Source organism: Psammomys obesus, unplaced genomic scaffold, assembly GCF_907164565.1.
Source record: "Psammomys obesus unplaced genomic scaffold, mPsaObe1.curated_primary_1811, whole genome shotgun sequence".
Lineage (NCBI taxonomy): Eukaryota > Metazoa > Chordata > Mammalia > Rodentia > Muridae > Psammomys > Psammomys obesus.
The window spans coordinates 2056322-2081278 of record NW_026596085.1 but is presented as its reverse complement, the minus strand read 5'-3'; the positions used below and the strand labels follow the sequence as shown (position 1 = coordinate 2081278).

At 47.4% G+C, this 24957-nt stretch overlaps 1 protein-coding gene across 2 annotated transcripts in view; it reads left to right on the top strand.

The window, feature by feature from the left end:
- The window catches only part of Spats2 (spermatogenesis associated serine rich 2), a 70955-nt gene extending 52097 nt beyond the window's left edge, over window positions 1-18858 (top strand). For both annotated transcript variants that reach the window (XM_055626966.1, XM_055626967.1), the window contains 5 exons: window positions 6720-6778; window positions 11788-11897; window positions 14800-14902; window positions 17058-17272; window positions 18235-18858. In XM_055626966.1, the coding sequence (XP_055482941.1) occupies window positions 6720-6778; window positions 11788-11897; window positions 14800-14902; window positions 17058-17272; window positions 18235-18546 (799 nt within the window). In that variant the 3' untranslated portion in view covers window positions 18547-18858. The remainder of the gene's footprint in view (window positions 1-6719; window positions 6779-11787; window positions 11898-14799; window positions 14903-17057; window positions 17273-18234) is intronic.
- The last annotated feature ends 6099 nt before the right edge of the window (window positions 18859-24957 follow it).

Here is a 24957-nt window from a genome sequence, read left to right as displayed (position 1 = left end):
TATCAGTCAAAGGCCTTGCTTGAAATGACAGGCACACAGTACATCTCAGTGCTGATACTGCAGTAGCAGCTACTCTGAGCGATAAAATGTGCAAAAGCTTTAAAATAAGTTAAGTAGTTTCCTGAGAGGGAGGGGAGGAAACAGAGACCAGTCAGCTAGTCTTTCCCCAGGTGCTTTCCCCAGGAACAGTGATGAGGTAGGCAAAGCTTCCTTCCTGCCTGCCTTCCTGCCTTCCTTGCTGCCTGCCTTCCTTCCTGTCTGACTTCCTTCCTTCCTTGCTGCTGGCTGCCTTTCTTCCTTCCTTCCTTTCTTCCTCCCTCCCTCCCCCTCTCTTCCCCTCCATCCCTCCTTCCCTCCTCCTTTCTCCTCCCTCTCTCCCTCCCTGTCCTGGAACTCACTCTCTGTATACCAGGCTGGCCTCAAAATCAGAGATCTACCTGCCTCTGCCTCCTGTGTGCTGGGATTAAAGGTGTGCCCCACCACCATCCAGCAGCATATTTATTGATTAAAAAAAAATACAGAAATTATTTACACGAAGCTGGGTATAGTGACATAGGCTTTTAGTCCCAGCACTCAGGAAGCAGAGGTAAGTGAATCTCTGCGGTCAAGGCCAACCAGTCTACAGATTGAGTTCCAGGACAGCCAGGACCACACAGAATCCTGGGTGTGGTGTCTGGGGTGATTTACACTGAGTAAGGGCTCAGGCTTTGTAAGACCTTTCCAGTCAGGGTCCCAGCAATGTCGAGCAAATTGCATTAGCTGTGTCACAGTCACCGGGTGCTGTGGTAACGCTGCCATTGAGGAGAGCCTGGAGGGAAGCCTGGTGCCTTGAGTGAGCAGTCATGGAAAGCCTGACAGCCTGAAGGAGCCTTTCTTCGTTATCGTAGCTAATGCGTTTATGGCATCCGAAAACCATTACTTCTTACCACATGCACTTGAGAACTCTTGGCCACCATTGCATACCTGGACCACTGTTTAGCTCAGCAACAGATAGGAAACTCGAGCTAAATTTCTGTTTTAAAAAGTTAAATTACAATAAATTATTGGAAGAAAGCCTCTTTTATTACCTGATACCTAACCTTTCTGATGTTCTGATTTTAACTTTCTACCGCCTCTGTTTATGTTGTGGTAAACACATTTCTCCAACTTTTTGTGATGAAAAATACAGAAAATGTAAGAGGATAAAACAGTCCGTATTGGCTATGTGTGTGTGTTGCGAGGACTCTTTGGAAACTGCAGAAGCCCTAACACACTGTCCAGAATGCTTTGCTGAAAATGAATGGCCTAAGAAGAGGGCATTCTTTACAGCAGAAACCCTTCGTGTCAGGAACTTTCAATGAGAGCTGTTATCAACTTTAATGTTCATTTCTGTATCTTAAAGAGTTGTAAAATCTTTAATGGAAAGTTACAAATACTGATGAAGCTCCTTCAGGCTGTTTTCTATTCCTGTTTGCTCTGAGCTAAAGCCAGGGTGTTTCGGGAGATGTTGTCGTGGCAACATGATAAATAAAAAGAAGTAATTGCTACTTTTTATTGGTCTTTTAAATGCATTTGTGTGTTTGTGTGTTGGGGAATGTGTGCGTGCATATAAATGTTTTGCCTGCATGTATGCCTGTGCCCCACATATGTGTCTATTGTCTGTGGGTATCAGAAGAGGGCATCAGATCCCCTGGAACAGTTGTGGTTGCTGGGAATCAAACCTGGGACCTCTGCAAAAGCAGCCAGTGCTCTTATCTACTGAGTCATCTGTCTAGTATGTGTGGTTTTGATTTTTGGGTTTTTTTGTTTTGTTTTGTTTTGTTTTTGAGACAAAAACAAAACATATAGCCTAAACATATAGCGGTCTAAACATATAGCCTCAGCTAGCCTGGTACTTTTTGTGTAGACCATGCTGTGTGGAGAGGTCTGTTTGCCTCTGCCTCCAGAGTGCTAGGATTAAAGGCATATGCTGCTATACCCAGCTTCATTCACCTCTTTTTTGAGGCAGGGTCCCCTGCTAGAGTAGAAGTCACTGAGGAAGATAGATTGGCTGGCCAACAAGCCCTATGCATCTACTAGTGTGGCCTCCCTGGCCCTGGGGGTTGCAAGTGTGTGTTGCCATGCCCAGCATTGTTATGTGGGTCCTGTGAGTTGATGCAGAGCTTCGGGCTTGGAAGGCAAGCCTTTACTGTTTTATTGGTCTTCGGTATGGAATGTAAAGTAACTTTTGTGAGAGGACTCATATTGTCAGTTGCATAGGTTAAATACATTAGCAATTAATAATGAATTGGTATCACATTAAGGAAAGAAACCAAAGCACTTCCTCTTAATGACATTTAATCAAGCATGAGCCCAAGGGAGCTAGAGAGAAGGCTGCATTGCTCCTGCAGAGGACCCAGGTCTGATTCCCAGTGCCCACACAGTGGCTCACATCTGCCTGTAACTCCTGTTCCAGGGGATCTGCTGGGGCAGACAGACAGACATGCAAAGCAGAACACTCATACAATAAAAGATAAAATAAAAGAGGGGCTGGAGAGATGGCTCAGAGGTTAAGAGCACTGGCTGTTCTTCCAAAGGTCCTGAGTTCAATTCCCAGCAACCATGTGGTGATCTGGTGCCCTCTTCTTGCCTGGAGGCACAGAAGCAGGCAGAACACTGTATAAATAAAAAAATAAATATTTTATTTTTAAATTAAAATAATAGATACCAAAAAGTGTGTATATGTGTGTCTGTATGTCTGTCCCCAAAAGGGTTTTGCTGTCTTTTATTGAGCAGTATAGAAAGCATCACATGCAGAAAATCTAAGGGCTACTTTACAGAAACAAACAAAAAAAACTGTAAAGGGCTTTATAAGGGATTAAGTGGTTGACTGCAGCTGACCCAGATGCTAAGCAGTGTTACAGACACTGTTGTTTGTAATCAAGCACTAATCAAACATTGTATTCAGCATTACCCATGAATGTGTTCAGCACTTACAGTAGATAGTCATTTTGTAACATTGCCTTTAACCTCTACATTTGCTGTTCTCAGCAAATGATACGCCTGCATTACTTAAGTCAGGTGCATGCAAGAATTAATAGTTTAAGATTACAGGGTAGCTTAGGTTGTAAGAACTGATTAGTGGGAAGTCCAAAGCAAGTGAGGTTGATTGTTACATTGTTCTCCTGAAGGCAGGTTAAACAAACAGACTGGGTACACAGCGGGATCTCAGTCTAAAGTCTTAAGTGGCCTTGTGGTGTATTATTAACTCCGGCTGTGAGGTCCAGCAAAAGTTCCAGACTTAGAATGTAAGAGATGTTTTCATAGTATTGTATTGCCAGTCAGTATGGATGCTTTGTGCTCACCAGTGAATCAGTAAAGAAAAGCAAAGTTTCTAAGTGAATACCATTCATTGTTGCAGGGGAAAGAATCATCACAGAGTACCAGCTCTTGTTTCCACAAGGAAGGTCTGGTCATGTCATTATAGAACTTGATTTGTTGAAAACATTCCTACAGCTCGACTTTTCAGGGTGAAGACCGTGAGATGTGAAAAGCTTGCTTGTTTTCTGAAGTCTTGAGTAAATATTTTATGAGCTGTGTCAAAGGCAAAGGAGCTTGTCATATGGTAGCACAGTGTGTGCATCTTAGGCTGAGCCGGCAACAGGAAGGCAGCGGCGTCAAGCTGTAGGCCTGGCGGCTCCCGTCCTGGCCACGGCTTCTGCGTTTTCCAAAGGCCACTGGAGTTCAAGCAGAGCGCTGCCAAGGTAGGAAGTGTTTCACAGCAGGGTACGGCTTTTCTCTCCAGGCTGCTTGGATTAATTTGCCACTCAGATTTGTTTAGTTACAAGTCTGTTTATTACCATGCATAATCACCAGACTGGGGCTCTCAGGCACTTCTCTGTGAGGGTTTTGCTCCAGGAAATGACCCTGCCCTGTCAGTGTGTTTCTTAGAGGTGTAGTCTCCACACTAACTACCTTGTGTTAAGGTAATTACTCGGTGAGATGAATCGAATGGGTGTGTGTGAATGATCGCCTTTCCAGCCAGAAGCAAGAGTAGAATTTCTGTTAACCTTAGAGCCATGCCTTATACGGGAGAACTCTCGGGTGGATGGATTGGCTCAGTGTGTGCAGGTCTCTGAGTTTTAGCTATGACCCACGGGGTGATAGGAGGGTGAACTCCTGTGCAGTGATTCTGATGGTCTGCACACACATACACATATAAATAAATATGTAATAAAAGTCTGGATAAACTGGGTATGGAAGCACTTGCCTTTAATAGGTCTGGGAGGTGGTCATCGCAGACACAATCAGATCTCTGAGTTCCAGGACAGCCAGGGCTATACAGAGAAACTCTCTGTATAGAGAACCACCTCTCGCCAACAAAATCTAAACAGAGGACCAGTAACTTCAGGATTAGTGACACACCTGTAATCCCAGCACTTGGGATGCCGACACAGAATGATGAACTCAAGGTCAGCCTAGAGCTGGTGTGGTGGTGCACACCTGTGATCCCAGCACTCAGGAGGCAGAGGCAGGGGGTCTCTGTGAGTTCGAGGCCAGCCTGGTCTACAAAGTGAGTTCCAAGTCAGCCAAGGCTACACAGAGAAACTGTGCATTAAAGAAAGGAAAGAAAGAAAGGAGGAAGGGGGCAAGGGAGGAAAGGAAGGAAAGCTGGGAGTACAACACCAATGTAGAGCACTGCCCTAGCACACACAGGCCCTGTGTCCACCTCCGACTCTGCAGAAGAGAAAAAGAAACCGGAAATAGAATGCCTGCCCGTGTTTACAAGGCCCATGGCCTGATCCCTAACGCCAAGGAAGGGAAAAGCTATGAGAAACTTTTAATTCCATCCTTTCCGATTACTTCTAAATAGTTTTAAATAAAAAATCAGCTTGGACTACACTGTGGGGTTTTGGTTTGGTTTGGTTTTTTGAGACAGGGTTTCTCTGTGTAGCCTTTATTGTCATGGATTTGTTTTGAAGTCACAGAGATTCACCTGCCCCCGCCCCTGCCCCCCCTCCCTCCGCTGGGCTCACAGGTGTGCCTAGCCACGCCTGGCTCATGGACTGTATTGTGAAGACTGTAGTACCTTGAAGTTGGTGCCACGCTTGTCCCATGTTGGGCACATAGACCGTAACCATGAACAACTTCCCTCTGCCCTGGCCAAATTAGAGGCAAGACTAGCAGATTGTACAAACCCAGCTCAGGGGGCGGTGCACACCTGGATCCTAGCTCCCAAGAGGCAGAGACAGGCAGGTCAACGCAGAGTTCCAGACCAGCCAGGATACACAGAGAGACCATCTCTTTTTAAAAAGATAAACCAACATATAAAAATTGTGGAAATAAGTTATTTTTTAAAGTTTTTATTTTTAATTGTATTTATTTCTTTATTTTTACAATTTATTCACTTTGTATCTATCTCAATTGTAGCCCCCTTCCTCATCTCCTCCTGGTCCCACCCACCTTCCCTAGTCTACTGAAAGAGGGAGTCCTCCTCCCCTACTATCTAACCCTAGTCTATCAAGTCTCATCAGGGCTGCATGTATCCTTTTCCTCTGTGGGCTGGCAAGGTTGCCCCACCAGGGGGACATGATCAAAGAACAGGCAACTGAGTTCATGTCAGAGAGAGCCCCTGCTCCCCTTACTAGGGAGCCCTCATGGAGACTGAGCTGCCTATGGGCTACATCTGAGCCTGGGGTTTAGATCCTTTCTGTGCATGGTCCTTGCTTGATGCATCAGTCTCTGCAGGACCCCCTAGGCCCAGATTTGTTGGCTTTGTTGGTCTCCTTGTGGAGCTCCTGTCCCCAGGTTCTTCCTCTATTCCCCCTTCTCCCATAAGACTCCCTACATTCTGCCCAAAGTCTGCTTCAATCCCTTGCTGGGTGGAGTCTTTCAGAGGACATCTGTAGTAGGCTCCCTATCCTGTTCCCCCTCTTCTGCCACTATCCTGCTTGCCTTCTAAATGAGATTTTAAGCATCCTCCCTAGGGTCCTTTAGATCTGTAGATTTTAGTGTGTTTATCCTCTATTATATAGCTAATATCCACTTCAAAATGAGTACATCCCATAGGTGTCTTTCTGGTTCTGGGTTACCTCACTCAGGATGATCTTTCTAGTTCCATCCATTTGCTTATAAATTCATAATTTCCTTGTCTTTAGTAGCTGAATAGTATTCCTTTGTGTAAATGCACCACAATTTCAGTATCCATTCTTCAGTTGAAGGACATCTAGGTTGTTTCCAGATTCTGGCTATTACGAATTAAGCTGCTATGAATATAGTTTAGCAAATGACCTTGTGGTATGGTGGAGCATCTTTCAGGTATATGCCTAGGACTGGTATAGCTGGATCTTGAGATAATGCTATTCCCAATTTTCTGAGAAAGCATCGGATTGCTTTCCAAAGTGGTTGTACAAGTTTGCACCCCTGGAAATAAATAATTTCCAGAAGCACTTGAGTTAGCATAACTAAGACTTTTTTGTGGCTTGCTACTGCCATCTGCTGGTTCTAACCTTGGATCGCTAGTAGCTGGCCTGCAGTATTACATAGAAACAAAAGGGAGTGGGGTCCATTTATTTTATTGAGAATCTTCTGAAGTATTCTTTGTTGAGAATATGATACCAGCGTCCATGTGGCCCGTACATTGTTTCTTAGCAGTATGGTTTTAGTGAACAAATTTGCTATTTCTCCGTTATTAATTGTATGCTCTTTTTGGCGTTTGAGTTTCTCATTTAACCCTTTTTCTTTGTCATTTTATTCCCTAGTTTAATGGACCGAGAAGTGGCATTGCTTGCTGAAATGGACAAAGTGAAGGCTGAAGCAAGTAAGATGGTTGATATTTAATTAACACTGTGATGGGGCCCGGGGCGTGGTGGCACAGGCCTTGATCCTTGATGCTTGGAAGGCAGAGACAGGCTAGCCTTTGTGAGTTTGAGGCCAGCCTAGTCTACATAGTGACTTAAAAACGATCACCAGTACAAATACTAGGTTGCTGCCTCTCAGTGAAAGTTTAGCGTGGACATCTACAGTACGAGTTTATGTACTAAGCACTGAGTCGGTAAAACAAAACATGAGTTTATAAACTTAGTCTTGAGCAGTTGTGCTGTGCTGACATTAATTCTTCATAAAGAGTCTTTAAATTTTTTTCCCCAAACTTTTAGCATTCTGAGTGTAGAATTTAATCTACAAGAGATTGCGTCATGGCATCTGCTGTCATAGCGTCGACCTTAGGAAAAGGAAGCACCCTGCAGGTGCCTGGCCGCCTTCTGCTTTTCAAATAAAGCAAACCACTAGGAGGATCAGAGAAGATCCACGACACTCCTACAGTCTACGTTCCTGTCATTTCCTGTTACGGGTTTCTGTTGTTTTTCCGATTCAGATTGATTCTCTATTCAATGTCTGTGATTGGGGAGTGGGGACAGGGAGCTGAGAATTCAGGAAGCACAAACACTTACTAAATAGATTATAGAGGAATAAAGTGATTTGTGTGGCTTCTAGTGGAAGCAGCAGACACCTGAATGTGTTTGAGTGCAGGTGTGTGGCACAGCTGCGCCAAGGGAGAGCTTTCAGGAATTGGTTCTTTCCTTCCACTGTGGGATTTAGGGATCACGCTCAAGTGGCCAGGTTTTCGTGGTGGCGATTTACCCTCTGAGCTGGTCCAGTGGTGGGCTTGATCTTTATGCGCTGAGCGCCATACTTAGTAGGAAGGCATTTCTTCTCGCCTACCCTCAAACTAGTAAGAAAAGGGATGCTACTACTTTAGGTTGAGGTGGTGACTCACAGGCCATTGTACCTGTGACCACAGCCATAGGACAAGACACCTGAAAACGTTGAGCTGAGGCTAGTTTGCTCCACTTTAGGGAAATGTTGAAACGCAGCAGAGATTTTGTCCCTTATTTCTTGGGAATAGCTTGCATTAAAAATCTCTAAATTTCACATCTATAGCCTGTTCTTGTCCTCTGATTCTTTACAAGATAAAGGTTCAGAGTAGTAAAAAGACATAGTCCTTACTTTTGAGGAAAAGGTGCATTTTAAAAATATATTTATCAGCCAGATATGGAGGTGCACGCCTGTTAGGGAGGCAGAGGCAGGTGGATCTCTGTGAGTTTAAGGCCAGCCTGGCCTACAAAGCGAGCCCAGTACAGCCAAGCTGCACAGAGAAACTCTGTGTCAAAAAAAAAAAAAAAAAAAGTTGTTTTTACGGGTGAAACAACTCATCATCAGTTGAGAACACTGGCTGCTCCTGTGGAGGACCTGAACTCCATCCCCAGCACCCCGTGCCAGCTAAGAACTGTGTGTAACTGCAGTTCCAAGTGATGGGATGTGCTTTCCTGACCTCCATGGGCACCAGGCACTCACAGAGTGAGCAGAGTTACCTCAGGCGAAGCATTCATACACACGCACACATATCACACAAACGTGTGTGTGTGTGTGTGTCTTTTAGGGAGCTAGCAAGATGGCGCAGCCAATAAAGTTCTTGCTGTTCTGACTTGACCGTGTGCATTAGACACCCGTGTGCCCACATGAGCAGCTGGGCGTGATGGCGCACATCACTGAGCAGCACTGGGGAAGAGGAGACAGAGACTGGGTCTGACTGGCCAGCCAGTTGGCAATGCCTGGATCCTGGTGCCCAACCCCGTCTCCAGCAGTAAAGTGGAAAGGGGCTGGAGAGATGAACGTGGGCAAAGTGATTGCCGCCCAAGCAGGAGGCACCGATATGTCGGTACCCACAGAAAAGTCATGTGTGGCTGAGTGGGTCTGTACCTCACTCAGAGCTGGGTGCAGACAAGCAGATGACAGAGGCTCTCTATCCAGCCAGTATAGCCAAAACATGAGTGCCAGGCTTGGTGAAAGACCCTTAAATAATGAGTGGTAAGGAACAATTTAGGACGACACCCGGAGTTCTCCCTGTGTGTCACACATAAATGTGTGTAAAAGAAATTTAAACCTTACTAAAACAAATATTTTCTCTACCTTGAAATCTATAATTTTGCATTAAAAATCCCAGAATGTTGGAGGCTGAGAACTGAGGTTGAGGTGAGTGGATGGTGGGTCGTACCTCGGGAGCCAGGCCAGCAGACCTCTTGTGGTTGTTAAGAAAGTCAGCATCGGCTGGAGAGCTGGCTCGGCACTTGTTGAGTTCCTAGCGCCCATGGGAAGCCTCACAACTGGCTAACTCCAGAGCCAGGGGCGTGATAGCCCTTCTGGTCTCCACAGGCACTAGGCACACATGTGCTCTGTGTGCCTACATGCAGGCACATACGCATGCACATGAAAACAAATCTTTTTTAAAAGAATAAATGAAAGTAAGTGTTATGCTTGGGAGGTCGCTCAGTCAGAAAGCGAGCACGAGCGAGGGCTTGAGTTCAGTCCCTAGAACCCACGTTTAAAACCTGAGGGGTAGTGGCGCGTGCCTGTAGTGCCAGCCCCAGACAGAGTCAGGCAGACCCCGTGGCACACAGTAGCAGCCAGTCTTGCCTACTCGTTGACTTCCAGACCATTAAGAGACCTTCAGGGAAAAAGATGGCTGCTGTCTGAGGAATGACATCCAAGGTGCCCTGTGGCCTCCATATGTGCACTGCTCCTGGCTTTCTTGCGGTTCAGGTTTTAACTTGGCACTTTATTGGCTGAGCTGTCTCGCAGCCCTGGTTGGTATAAAGTTCTGTGTGTGTGTCAGTTGGGTGCTGACTCGGGCTATATGCAGTAGAGTGACCTAAGTGTATCTGTTCGTATTTTCGTGAAGTAAGGAGCCCTGAGAGAGCTAATCCATAGCAGCAGGGCATCACTGACATGACGTCAGGGGCCCAGGCTCCTCTTTCCTTTCCCTTAGCCACCCTTACAGTGTGCTCTGGTCGAAAGGCAACCCTAAGGACTCAGTAAGGAAGGGGCAAGCATTGCGTGGTCCTTTAGACTGCTTCACACGCGCACTTGCCCGTGTGCCCCACGCTGGGAACTCTGGGCCTGTGCCTGTGCTCATCGAGAAAGTAGCACTCATCTGGAGCAAGGTCAGAATTAGGTTTGTGCCTGAGAACATTGCTACTCAACATTTTTATTTTGGTTTAGTTTAATTTGTTTTGATTGACAGGGTCTTGGTGTATAGCTGAGGCCAGCCTAGCACTCAGTGTGTGGCCCAGGCTAGCCGTGCGTGAGGTCACAGTGCTGCCTTAGCTGCCCAAATGCTCAGGTTACAGGTGTGAGTGACCATATCTGGCTTACCATTGGCTTTCTGGAAGGAAAAAAAGGAGAAGGGCTATATTCATTTGAATAACAGACTCTGCCATATTCCTCCACTTTAGCTGCCCAGTGACCCTCTTTATTTCAAAATAAATCCATCTCCTTGGGGCTGGAGAGGTGGCTCAACAGTTAAGAACACTGCCTATTCTTGTAGAAGACCTGGCTCCGATTCCCACCACCCAAATGGCGGCTCACAACTGTCTGTTAACTCCAGTCCCAGGGAATTCAGTGTGTCTTCTACCTCTGAGAGCATGTACGTGATACAGAGACATACATGCATCAAACATGTATTTATGTGTTTATGTGTGTAAAATAAAGTAAGAAGCCAAAGGCCACTTATTAAATAAATGGAATAAATACATCCAGTTTCTTCTCCATGGCAACACCTTCAAAGTCTAATGGTTAGTCCCTTTGTCTGAAAGGGACTAAATAACTAAATAACTAAATAACTAAAGCTCTCGTCAGGCCCAGATATGGCATGTTGTGGTTTGGGTTCATAAACTAAGAGAATATGTCCGTTTCTCTAGCCATAGAAAAAGAAGAGGATAATTATAGTAAGAATTCTCACTTAGAAAAACAGTGATCACTGGGCAGTGGTGGTGCACGCCGTTAACCCCAGCGCTCAGGAGGCAGAGGCAGGCTGATCTCTGGTTCGAGGCCAGCCTGGTCTACAGAGTGAGTTTCAGGACAGCCAGGGCTACACAGAGAAATCCTGTCTCAAAAAAACGAAAAAAAGAGAGAGAGGAAGGAAGGAAGAAAAGAAGGAAGGAAGGACGATCTACAGGACAGAGCTGAGCATAGCAGCTTGTGTGTATAATCTCAGTATGTAGAAGAAGGCTGGGGCAGAGGCTTGGCATGCCGTCCTGGACTACGTAGTGAGTGCAGACAGGCTTGTGCTACAGAATGAGATAGTGTCTCAACACCACCTTGCTGGATAGGAATACCAGTTCTAGCCTGGCGGTGAAGTTTCTTGGGTCATTCATCTGACAGCCCCTAGCCCTGCTTATTAGGAGTTTCTTCTGCCCACTGTCTGTGGGAGGATATTTTTTCAGATATTTACCGTAACCGATAAATATAAACCGATATTTACAGAAACAAGAGTGTAAGGGCTTATATGTCCATCATTAGCAGATGTGCTCAATAATTGGGTACATGTGTAGAGTAGGTGGCTGAGTAAGTCAAGAACAGCAGAATAAAAGTAGTGAAGGTAAAGGAAAGATTGTGTATTTTATGACTCCGTTTGAAGGAGCTGTTTGTTCTCTGAGCAGAGGACAGCAAAATCAGAAGAGGGAGAGATGGATACTTCTACTTTTCATTTTGTACCTGTTTGTTCTAGATGAAATTTGTGTCAAATGTTAAACATATTAAAAACGGGGGGGGGTAGGAAGAGGAGAGAGAAATGTGAAATGACTTTACAAGTCTTTGTGTTTCACAAATGTTTGTCTTTCAACTGCCTTCTAAGCTAAAACTGGGCCTTTGGTATCTCCACTTTGGATGAGTGGGCAGCCAGGCCCTTGCCTGTGTAGGAACACCGGAGGCTCGTCCTCTCGTGTCTCACCTAAGTGCGCTGTAAGCGCCATGCTCCATTTGCCTCCACAGTGGAGATCTTGCTCAGCCGGCAGAAGAAGGCAGAGCTTCTGAAGAAGATGACGGACGTGGCCGTAAGGATGTCGGGGGAGCAGCTGGTTGAACTCCGGGCGGACATCAAGGTCAGGCTTGCTCCTCCTTTCTCCCTCATTGACTCAGGACTGGCTGCCACAGCACATCTGCCGGAGTCACGGCCGCGTGTGATGCACGAAACAGGAGCTTGGCCCCTTCCACACTTTCTCTTTCTTGAAATGGTTCTGCATCTGTCCAGTTGTCCAGGCAGACGATCTCAGGAAACTTGTCGGCTCCGAGTATTTGTCAGGAGAGCCTGCCCATCCTTGGACTACTGCTCAGTCTCACACTGACCTTCTCCTTCCCACTTGCACTGTAGAGCTGAAGCTCCCAGCATGTGCTGCTTAGCCTTCTGTGTGTACTTGAGTCATTCCCTTTGTTCCATCCCCCCGCCGCCCCATGTCTGACTGTCAGACTTCAGCCGCCTGCTCAGGTCCTCTCAAACCTTTACAACAAACACTACACGCCTTAACATAGACTGTCACATTCATGTCACGCCAGCTCCTTTTGTCTTCTTACTCTAGTCACTCTAGCGGGCCATTTGCACAGACACTGTCTGTGCCCTCCTGTAGGAAGGACATGGCACATGCTTTCCATCTGTCCAGAGCGTCCTCTGCTTCCCCTGAACCAGACGTCCGTCCTGACGTCCTGTCACATCCCTGCCCTGGGCTGCTATAGCAGTTATACTTAATGTGGCTAAGCCCTCTTGCCGCCACACTGAACTGAACAAACCAGCTAGTGCCAGCGAGCACAGCGCCTCAGAACAGAACAGGTTCTTCACAGTGTGCTCAGCTCCGGTTGAGACAGAAACGTTAACAGTTCATGCATTCCTGGAGTTTGGCATTCATACCTTTATTGTATTTTAAGTCCTAACTTGCTATGTAGCCCAAACCGGCCTCAATTTGAGATATCTTGTGTGTGCCTCCTGAGTTTGAGGATTACAGTGTGAGCACCAGGCTTGGCATAAATCCCTTTATAACTGTTATATAAACAATGATGTTTTGGGGCCTAGATCTCGAGGGTTGATAGCACTGGTGGCTTTTCCAGAGGACCCAGGCTTCGTTTCTAGCACCCACACGGTGACTCACAACCACAATGCTCTCTTCTGCCTTCACACCACACAGGCAGAACACTCACAGACATAAGACAAAAGTAAATAAACCACGAGTGAGCGAGCAACAGAGAGTGAGAATAGAGTTTAGAGGCTGGCGAGACAGCTCTGTGATTAAGAGCACTTGCTGCTTTGCAAAGGACCCAGGTTCAATTCCCAGCACATTGGGTGCCAGGCACACACGCAGTGCGCATGTATATTTGTAAGCAAATACTTGTTACACATAAAGGAAAAGTAAGTAAGTTGTTTTTAAAAAATTGTAGGGATGGAGAGCTGGCTCAGTGATTAACAGCACTGACTGCTCCTCCAGGGAACCTGGGTTCAGTTCCCAGCAACCACATGGCAGCTCACAACTGTCTGTACCTCCAGTTCTATGGCTTCTGACACCTTCACACAGACACTCATGCAGGTGAAACACCAACAAATATAAAATAAAAATAAATTATAAAGCCTGCTGAGAACCTCTTGTTCCCCTGAGAACTGATTGGGGTAAGACAGCTAAAAAATACAAATTTCAAATTCCTTTTTCCTATTCACTAGTAAGTACATTCCAGAATGTTACAGAACACTTGCCTCATGTTGATGCCAGTCGATCTCATTCAGCTTTGTGGAGAAACCAGAATCCCTTTGTAATTAGATGAGAGTTCTGCCTCCCATGGGCTTCATCTGTTCCTCTTCCTACGAGGCTGAAAGGTTTCTCGAAATACTCCTGCAGGCTGACTGAGGATCTGCTTCTTCCGAGTTTCTAATGTGCTGAAGTGGGTGCTGTGCAATTTCAGCGTCTTATTTCTAGAGCATTGTTCTTCTGTCATTTCTATTATGTCTTTGGCTCAACAAACCCTAGAATTTGTTTCAGAATTAATACGAGACAGATATTCTGTATCTGAGAGTGCCATTACAGGAGGCTTTCGTGCTTTCCTAAGCTGCAGTATATTCAGAATTTTTAGGATGGTAAATCTCAAGGGTAATTTTCTCTCTCGTTTCCCTGTTGGTATCTCTGGATGCCTTCCAAGAATTCTGATGCCTCTAAAGTGCGAGTAGTCTACCCCAGTTAGAATTCTGCTCTGAGGGGTTCAGTTGTTGCAAATTTTATCTCTTAACTTTTCTTTTTCATCTGCTCGTCTACTGTGGCGGGGGGTGACCCAGGCCACCCAGACACTGTTGACTTAATAGGTCCCCCAAGTGCTGCTTCCTTCCTGACATGTTCTCATCCTACAGTTGCCATAGTAGAGTTAGCTGTTGACCCAAGGGGCTGGTTGCTTCTCGGCTCAGTCTGCTTTTAACAGGATTAAATCACTTGCAGCATAAACGTCTCGCTTGCTGAGTCTTTCCACATGAACGATTTCCCATCTCAAGAAATCGTTCCTGTTTCAAAGACTCGGAAATTCTCTTTACAAGGAGAGCACATGGCTTTTCTAAGGAGGTTCCTACCAAAGGACAGCAAACCGATTTACCTCAGCGGGGTCATTGTTGGAGCCATGTTGACTCTGCTGCCTCTGCTCCTGGGTAAAATGGAGCCATGTGGAAAATAGTCCAGTGGGAACATGATAAATTCTTCCTTCCTGTTTCTGTGGGTTGCGCCCATTGGATTGTTGCCATTTCTAAAATTTCATGTAACTGTCAAGCTCATCTTTGGACCCTGGAGAAAATGAGTGTATTTGTCTGATTTCTCAGCATTGGGAATGCAGTGCTCATTTAGCAAACTAAGCAGTGAAAATGAGAAAATTGAAAATTATTCTGTTTCGAACACGTGTGTGCGTGCACAAGTGTGTTTGTGCGCATGTTTTCGGATCTGTGCACAGCGTTTGGCTTACCTGGGAGCTTTTCTCTCTTTTCACCAGCACTTTGTTAGTGAGCGGAAATATGATGAAGATCTCGGGCGAGTAGCGCGTTTCACCTGTGATGTGGAGACCCTGAAGCAGAGCATCGACGCTTTCGGACAAGGTGAGGGTGGGCTGACCTTCCTGCTGCCCGCCGCAGGCCTCTTGTCTCCCTTTTGTGAAGGCCACTGGGATGCACAGGACTCTGGGGACACAAATGCTTTGAACGCTAAAGACTAGCATTTGCCAGCCCTGAGGTGTGGAATACTTTTTGTGCTTTTGGAACCCAGACTGCCTGCAGTTTGCTGAGTGTCCCAGGCTGGCCTTAAACTCCCAGTTCTCTTGCCTCCATGTTCCAGGTGCTGGGAGTATAGCCTGCCCGCTGGCACGCGGCAGCGTGCTCTCATTGTTTTCCACTGGGCCCAGAGGTGTGTGCTGCAGTGGTGTGAAGGGCAGGCGAGGTGACGTGTCAGGCCAAGTGACTTCCTTGCCTCAGCACTGACACAGTGTCCCTGCCCCGCTGGCACATAGGCCTTAGTGACAGCATTGCAGGAGGGAAAGGGCTGCAGCTGGAAGGACTCGCTGCTCTTCCAGAGGACCAGGGTTCAGTTCTAGGAGCCACCCACAGCTCCATACCCAGCGATGCCTCTTCTGGCCTCTGCAGGCACTTGCACACACAGAGACATATACACAAACATAAAGAAAAATAAATCCTGGGCTGGAGAGATGACTTGGTGGTGAAGAGCACTTGTTGCTCTTATAAAGAACCTGGGTTCAGTTCCCAGCACCTCATGGTGGTACACAACCATCCTTAACTCCTGTTCCAAGGGATTCGGGGTCTCCTTTGGACCTTCCTGGGCACCAGGCCTGTACACAGTGCATGTCCACACATTCAGGCTGAGCACTTGATCACCACAAAGTGAAAACTATGCTTTTAAAGTGGGAGAGGATGCAGGGCCTCTGAGGGAGGGTTTGTAATCACACACTGATAATTGATCAGGCTCTGAGCTTGCCCCCTCTTCTTCTCTCAGTGCACATCAGTGTTGAGACTGGGGCTGTCACATGGTAGGAGAGCACTTGCCTGGCCTGTGCCAGGGACCATGGGTTTGCTCCGCAGCACCACAAAACAAGAAAGTGAAGTGTTGGTCCCAGAGCAGCGACTATTAACCTATCAAGTCCAGCTTAGAGCAAGAAGACTTCTGGGGAGAGCATTAAACCATTGGTGTGTGGAACCATTTGAATTGAAAATAATATTTTTCAGTTATATTGAATTTGGGTATATTATATTGAATTCAGGTATATTGAATTTGGGGCTGTTTTTCCAAAATGAAATTTGTAAAGATACATGTTTATTGTAAAGACAACTTGTAAAGACAAGTTCTGTTTATATTTAACTTTGTTATTATTTTTACCTTATATCATTCAATTTAAAAGGGGGGGGTGCCTTTAATTCCAGCACTTGGGAGGCAGAGACAGGAGGATCTCTGTAAGCTCAAGGCCAGCTTGGGCTACATACAGAGACCCTATCTCAAAAAAATAAAAATAAACAACAACAAAAAACAGCCGAGCGTGGTAGTATACATCTTTGATCCCAGTACTTGAGATGCAGAGGCAAGTGGATCTCTGTGAGGTTGAGCCCAGCCTGACCTACAAGACAAGTTTAGGACAGCCAGGGCTAGACCAGGAAACCCTGCCTTGAAAAACAATAAATAGACAGACAGACAGACAGACAGACAGACAGACAGACAGATAGATAGATAGATAGATAGATAGATAGATAGATAGATAGATAAAATGAAGGTTTTAGCGGAGATTTAATAGTTTACTTGTTCCTTTCTTCCTTTCTTCCTTCTTCCTTTCTTTGCTTAGATAAAGGAAATGCCAAGAAGTCATCACTGTGAGGAGTGGGCATAGTCAGACAGTTTGGTTTGAAGCTGTTCTGGGAATCCCTTACAAGCAGTGGGGTTTGGAAGGAAGGGCCTCCTTTTCACCAGTAGCTATTTTCTAGGTTTCCGTTCTGACTGTTACTTGGAGCGTTCTGAGTTTTTTTTGTCGTTAGTGGGGAAGCGTGGCGTGAGGTCAGGAGAACTTTGTGAAGTGGATTCTCTTTCCACCTGTCCGTGGGTTCTGGACATGGCGCTCTGCTGGTCAGGCTTGTGCAGGAAGCCCTTCCTTCACCCACAACATCTTTGCGCCCGCCCTCAGACTGTTCTTTTCCTGAAATTGCTCACCGTGAAATGCCTCGTGTGACCACAGCGGATTCCTTGTGTCTGTTTCAGTGTCCCATCCAAAGAACAGCTATTCAACCAGATCTCGCTGCAGCTCAGTGGTACCTGTGTCCTTGGGTGGCCCAAATGATGGCTCTGCTGCTTCCTCTTCCTCTGGTGCCTCTGCACCCAGCCTTACAGGTGCTAACAAGAGAGGCTGTGCCCCCGGAGAGGCTTCTGCAGCCACGACCAACTCCAGTGAGCGGCCCTGCCAGGCCCGGCGGGAGGTAACCTGGCTTTTATACTGAGCATGTCAGGGCACAGTGACACTCGGTTGTTGGCTTAAGTGCTCATAGCTCGCTGTATTGGCTTTCTCCCTGTATTCCCATTCCAGACCCATTTTTGCACTCATCCAGTCTTCGTTAGTTCCCAAGAGCACGGCTGAGATGGTGTTCTAAACCACCAGCCAACTGAGACTTCCTGCTGCCCCGGACAGCTGCCTTTGGTTTGTTGTGTCTGGTGATCAGTCACACTGGGAGTTGTGCGCCCATCTCAGTAGGCGGCAGTTCAAGTGGTCAGTTCACTGCTGTACATCTGAAAGCTCAACACTTAAGGAAGCCAGTGGCTTGATGGGGGAAGAAAAAGTGAACTGGGGCGGGGCTAGACAGCTGCAGAGAAATCCATCGTCTCTGTTCCTTGGTTTGAAGGAGAAACACAAGAGCAGTCTAAGGCTACTAGCCACTCTTCGGAACTGATAGAGCACTGGCGTCAGAGGACAAAAAGCCAGTCCTCTCGGCCTCCCGGCTGTAATGTGAAAGGTGTGCCAGCTGCCGCAGCAGCGCGGCATAAACCGCAGCCCCTAGCCACAGCTCGGCAGACGGCCTGCACTCTTCGTGTCGGGCCAAGTGCACAGGGCTCTCCGGCCGGCTTAGGATCTGCTTGTGCAGACATGGGCCACAGTACGCGTCTGATTTCCAGCTTTTAACGTTCCTCTGTGTTCACTCTCTCCCTGTGCACATCTAAAGAGATGGAAACCCCTCTTCAGTGGAAAAGACCTGGGCGGGAGAGCCAGGGAAAGATTAATTACGATACAGTGACTAGGTTGGCTTGACTGGCCGGTAGCCTTGCGTCCCGAGCATGATGGCCATGCTGCCAGAATGTGGCTATAAACCAACTGGGAACAAACCAGGCACTGTCAGGACAGAGTGCCACGAACACTGTGCTTTTTGTTTTTTGTTTTTATCTGTAGGTGTTTTCAGGCAACAGGAGAGGAGGACAAGGCTACAGGCCACAAAGCCAAAAGACCACTGACCCCACAAGCCAAGGGCGGCACGACAGTGTGGGTCGCTACAGAAACAGCTCACGGTACTCCTCTGGGTCCAGGCCTCAGAACACTCCACCTCAGGCCCCAGGAAACACTAGCGAATGGAGCCAGGCTTACTCTGCAGGGACCAATGGAACTGGAGCCAGCATGGCGCCTAGCCCACCCAAACCTTCGTTCAAAAGGGGGCTCCCCCAGCGCAAACCAAGGACCTCTCAGGCTGAAGCTGTGAACTCCTGAGGTGTTCCAGTGGGGCTCTCTCCTGTCCCATCCAGCGCAATCTAATAACTGGACTTTAGGAAAGGTATACTTAGATTTAATAACAAAAAGAAATTTATGCATATCACTTTGGGCCATCCTAAATATTTTTGGTTTCTTCTCTCATTATTTTTTGAGGGAAAGCTTTCCTAGTGGTATGGACTGACTCTGGTTGGTTGTTTTCACCAGGAACCAGAGCGACTATTGCCAGTTTTCCCAAGTGTAAGCGACCTTCTTCCCAATGCACAGTCTTCCAGCTGCCCGAAGAGGCCTTACTCAGCACACCCGCCCCCCCCCCCCCCCCCCCCCCGTCCCCGGTCCCCGTCCCCATCCCCCCCTGCAGCGCTAGTCTCTGTCCCAGCCGAAGCAGAGGCCCGAGGTGCCTGCCAGCTTCCCTCTAGATGACAGTTCGAGTAGGGCTGGCAATGTGAGGATTTTACACAGTGCCAGCTTAGCCAGAAAAGGGAAATAGATGTTGATTATGAACAAGGGAGAACACTAGAACGTGTTTGAGAGCCTGCCTCTACTTGGAACGAGCCTGAGATTTGACCCTTGCATTGGGGTCTTAGTTCCGTGCTTGGCGCCAAACCTTAACCTGCGATTTTTTTCCAAATGCCCAAAGCCTGTTTCCTTTTTTAGGCTGCAACCCGGTCTAAGGAACTCTATGGGAAAGTAGGATTTTAAGCTTTTTAAAAGAAAAAAAAAATGTTTTTCTTTGTTCCAGTGTTTGGAGATTTTGTTGTTCTTTCTCTTTCCTGAATCCTGTTATATGAACCAAATTTATAGTAAGATAATTAGTGTTGCTCTACGGTGTTACTCCTCGCTTGTTGCTCTCATCTTCATAGGTGAATCAATAAAGCAGCTGCGTCAATGTTCCTAGGTTTCACAGCACCAAGTGACTCCTTCTCTCCTTCTCTTCGGGCCTCATGGGTAGAAGTCACTTGGACAGCTTGTTCGGTGCTCAAATGAGGGTGTCTCATTCCCAACTCATTTGTCCGTTGCTGCCTAGTTTTAGAACCAAATTAAAATGTGAAAGCCAAGATGAGCAAATGCAGCTGTTCCTCGTGGGAAAGGCTCCTTAAAGGGAGTGGTGACTTAGCGGATGAGAAACAGCTGCCAACTGCTCTCCCAGGCGGCCGAAGGTCAAGTTGCTGCCCCTCTCCCCATTTCCCTGTCCCTTGACAGAGGCAGTGAATGTAACCATTTAATTGAGCTCCTCATGCAGCAGGTGGCACTGGTGCCAGACACATCCTCCTCCCCACCCCAGTATCTGTGATGTGATAACAGCAGTGCTTTCTTTCCTGCAGTATCTTTTCTCCCAAGCCCGGGATTCTGCTGCCTCAGGGCCTCTTGGCTCTCTGTGGCGGCAGAGTTCAGGATGGCATGAGAAGGAGATACTGAGACTAATACTGACTTGTAGCCAAGAAAACAGCAGTCACGTACCGGGGGAGCCATTTTCCAAGGGGCTGACCACTGTGCACCTCTGGGGCTCGGGAGACAGTTTGCCGTTCCTGATTAATTGGTTTGTACTTGACAGGAACCCAGAGACTAAAGCGACCCCAAGGACTAAGTGATCACCCCTCCCTTATTTTTTTTTTCTTTTTTATAAAAAGAGATCGTATTGGCTGGGCGCAGTGACACATGCCTTTGATCCCAGCTCTCGGGGGAGGCAGAGGCAGGCGGATCTCTGAGTTTGAGGCCAGCCTGGTCTACAGAGTGAGCTCTGGGACAGCTGGGACTACACAGAGAAATTGTGTCCTGAAAATCTGAGAAAGAGAGGGAGAAATCATATTGTTTGTTTGGGTCCGTACTTTTTAGGCACACTGAAATTTTACCTTTTGTTTTGTTTGTTTTTTAACTTAGGGGTTAAACCCAAGAACACTCACGTAGGCAAGTTTAGAAATATACCTTCTGGACCCTTTTACATTTTTGTTTTGGGACAGGGCCCTTCTAAGTCGCCCTGGCAGGCCTTGACCCAGGGATGTGCACTCCTCAGCCTCCTGAGCAGCTGCGATCATAGACGTGTGTCTCTGTGCCTAGTAATAATCTTGCCTTTTGAGAACTATGAGGGAGCAGGAGGGATGGCTCAGGTGGTAAAGTGTTTGCTCCCAAAGCAGGAGGACCTGAGTTGGGGTCCCCGGCCAGGCACTGCAGTATGTGCTGGGATCCCAGAGCTGGGGAGGCAATGACAGATGGATCCCAGGGGCTTCCTGGCCCAGGATTCTAGCCAGCCAGCAGCCCAGGTTCAGCGGGAGACCCTGTCTCAGAAGGCAAGGTGAAGGGGGCTGGAGAGATGGCTCAGCGGGTAGGAGCGCTTGCTGTTCCTTAGGGGACCAGGGTTTCATTCCCAGCACCCATGCTGGATGGTTCACGGCACCTACAACTTCAGCTCCGGAGCTGCCATCCTCTTCCGGCTCACATGTGGCAGGCACGGGTGTGTATACAACACGTGCGCGCACACACAGAGAAAGAGAGAAATACATAATAAAAATACAACCTTAAAAAGACAGAGAAAGAGAGAAATACATAATAAAAATACAACCTTAAAAAGAGAAAGAGAGAAATACATAATAAAAATACAACCTTAAAAAGACAGAGAAAGAGAGAAATACATAATAAAAATACAACCTTAAAAAGAAAAAGCAAGGTGGAAACTGATAACTCGTGACATTAACCTTTGACCTCTGTGCACATGCACCTGCATGGTCCACACACACTATATACATATACATACATGTTTTATGTGTGTTTGTGCATGTATGTGTTGTGTCTGAGGAGGCCAGAGCTCAGCCTCAGGTGTTGGTTCTCACACACAGACCAAAACCTATTTTTGTTTTTTAAATTTTTTTCAGATTTAATTGTGTGTGTGTGTGTGTGTGTGTGTGTGTGTGTGTGTGTGTGTTGTGTATGCATGCTCGTGTGTGGTGTGTGTGTGTTTGTGCAAACGTGCATGCCGGTGTTGCAGAGGGCATCAGACGTCACCCCACCTGGAGCTGGGGTTACAGGAGTTGTGAGTTACCCAGTAAGAGTACTAGAAAATGCACCCCTAAGCTCTGAGCCATCTCAGCAGTCCCTGCTACACCCCCACCTTTTGGGTCTTTTTAGAGGGTCTTTAGCTGGCCTGGAGCTCATAGGCTAGGATGGCTGGTCAGTGAGGACCAGGAATCCTCTGATCTTACCTTCCCAGTGCTGGGATTTCAAGTCTGAGGTGCTATGCATGGATTTTGTTGTTGTTGTTGTTTTGGTTTTTTTTGGTTTGGTTTGGCTTTGGTTTTTGAGACAGGGTTCCTGGACTCACTTTGTAGACCAGGCTGTCCTCGTCCTCCCAGAGATCCGCCTGCCCCTGCCTCCTGAGTGCTGGGATCACAGGTGTGGGCCACTGCACCCAGTTTATGCCTGAATTTTTCACTAGAGTTCTGGGGATGGAATTCAAGTCCATGTCCTTAATGACAGCGCTATCTCCTGAACCATCCTAGAACTTTTTGTTTGTTTGGTTGGTTGGTTGGTTGGTTGGTTGGTTTCGTTTTTCTAGATAGGGTTTCTCTTATAGCCCTGGCTGTCCTGGAACTCTCTCTGTAGACCTGGCTGGCCTCCAACTCAAAGAGATTTGCCTGCCTCTTCGTCCCGAGTGCTGGGATTAAAGGGTGTGCCACCAGCCAGCCATTCTAAACTCTTTAAAAGAACAAACATGGAAATAACCTTTTTTCTTCCTTTTATATAACTGGTAATTATGTTATGCGTACATTTACACAATTTATTCTTTCTGATTACCTTTGCTTTTTAACTATTAATTTTAAGAAAAAGCTAGATATGTTGGTGTGCACCTTTAATCCCACCACTGGGAGCAGATGGATCTCTTTTGAGTTCAAGGCCATAGTGAGTTCTAGGACGGCCAGGGCTACTTAGTGAGACCCTGCCCCAAGAAACCGAAACCAAAAAGAAGAAAAAGAACACTAAGGCAAGCCTGGTAGCACATCGCTCTGATGCCAGTACTTAGAGGAGGAGCAGAAGTGCAAGGCTGTCCTCAGCTGCAGTGAGGTGCCCCCAGGCCACAGGGGGCCTTACAGTTTCCACCCACCACTGAAAAGACCACCTCAAGACCAGCCTGGGCATTGTAATGAGACCTGTCTCAAAAACCACAAATATTTTTTTAAATGAAAATATTTGGTGTTTGGATTTTTTTTTGGGGGGGGGTAGATTTGTGTGTATACACACACCTGTCCAGGCCCGGGGTCAGCCTCAGGTGTAACCCCTCAGTGGGCACTCATCTTGGTTTTGGGCACAAGGTCTCGGTATAACTGAACTCTGAATGGAACTCATTATGTAAATCCAGGCTTTGAACTCAGAGATGTGCCTGCCTCTGCCTCCTGAGTGTTGGGAATAAAAGCGTGTTCCTCCACCCAGCCTGTTTTAGTTATCTTTATCCCTCCTTATCGTACAAGCATTCACACGTCAGTGGTGGGGGCGTACACCTGGAACACGTCAGCGTGTTCTATTACTGATAGCGACATCAGCTGGGCACAGCAGCACACGCCCATTCCTAACACTTGGAAGACTAAAGCAAGCTTGATTCAGGTGTGACGTCAGCAAGGCCCTCATAGCAGTAAGTTGTCTCAAAAAAAAAAAAAAAGTATCAAGAACTACATGATCCCACAATTCTATTTCTAGTTACTTGTCCTGCAGCTGTATCCTCACAAGCGGGGAAATGATTTCTGTATCAGTGAGTATTCGTTGTAGCAATGCTCATAAATAGAAAGCAGTCTACACAAACCATCAAAAGGTTCACCAGGAACCGCTTAACCTCACTGCATCAGATTCATACAGCAGAGGACTGTGAAGCCATGGGAGAACAGGAAGTTTAGGTGGCTCATGAACACTCGAGTGTGTGAGGTCCCGGGCTTGCCTTGTTTGAGCAGAGAAGCTCTGGAGACGGGTGCCCTGGACACCTCAGAATGCCTCCACGGAAGGGACCGACAACCCAGACTAGCTTAATGCGCATCGCATTTCTGAATTGTCTAGGCTTTTCTTTAAACAAAACAAATGCTTTGCAGGGGTGGGGTGGCAGCTTAGGCAGCCTTACCTTGAAAGAACAAGGACCTGAGTTTACCCTCCAAACCCCATTGCCAGGTGTGAGAGAGCTGAGGTGGAGACACAGGAGACCCCTGTGTCTCACCAGCCAGCCAGCTTCGCCTGCTTGGCAAGTTCCAGGCCAGTGAGAGACCCTGTCTCGTAAGCCCAGGCACCTGAGGTTGACCTCTGGCCGCCACGTGTACACGTGCACTCTTGCCAAAACAACGCGTATGCGTGCACGCACACACAGAAAACATAGCCCCAGACTCCCAAATATCTGATAAACTGATGGGTTCAGGGGCGGGAGCTGAGGAGGAGGGTGGGAGACAGCTGAGGCAGATGTAAGGCAGAGCAGGTGTTGGTGGGTGAAGGTGATGTCATCGCCGAGCCCAGGGTGAGGGGAGGCACTAGGTCTCACCCACGCTCGACCGTGGGTGTTCTTGGGTGAGGACACAGTCTTGTGGATCTGTAAGGGGATGGAGCAAACAGTTTTGAGCTTACTTTTGAGGTGTGTGGCCGCCACCCTGCCGGCTAACCTGGGAATTCTTGGGAAAAAAATGGGTCGAGCAATTTGTGGAAACAGCTGACCCACCAAAAGGGATCCACCCGCTTTGTGGAAGGCAAGCCCTCGGTCAGGATCGCTGTCTGGCAGTGTGCTCCCTGAAAAGTGCTCCCTGAGAGCAGATGTCTAAAGCAGGCCTGCTGGGAGGCCCCTGTCTCATTACCCTTTAGCCAAGTGAGTCCAGGGAGCTAATGATGCTGGTATTGGGGGAGGGAGGCTGTGAGTTCGAAGCTTGGCTACACTGGATACCATCTGTGTCCTAGGCACCCCCACTGAGCTCTGAAGGCAAGGAAAGTGGCTTCACCTTTTCCCCAGCCAGCAAAGCCCGGCCCGGCAGCTAGCAGGCTCAAGTAGAGAGTCTGTCTCATAGCTTGGCAGCTGCCCTCAGAGCTCTGAGCCATAATAAAACATCTCCGAACCTGCCCTGGCGTTGTAATGTGGACACAGTTGTGAGTACTTGAGGCACATTGAGCCAGGTGCTACCGAACAGCACCCTGGGAGCTTCTGCTGGCCTGTGACAAACTGATCGCCCGCTTACAGATCTCAGCTTCTGCCTTAGGAAAAAGCCTGTGACAGCCAGGCACAGTGGCACACGCCTTTAATCTCAGAATTCAGGGATGCAGAGGCTGGAGGATCTCTGTGAGTTCTAGGCCAACCTGGTCTAGAGTGAGTTCCAGGACAGGAAAGGCTACACAGAGAAACCCTGTCTCGGAAGGAAGGAAGGAAGGAAGGAAGGAAGGAAGGAAGGAAGGAAGGAAGGA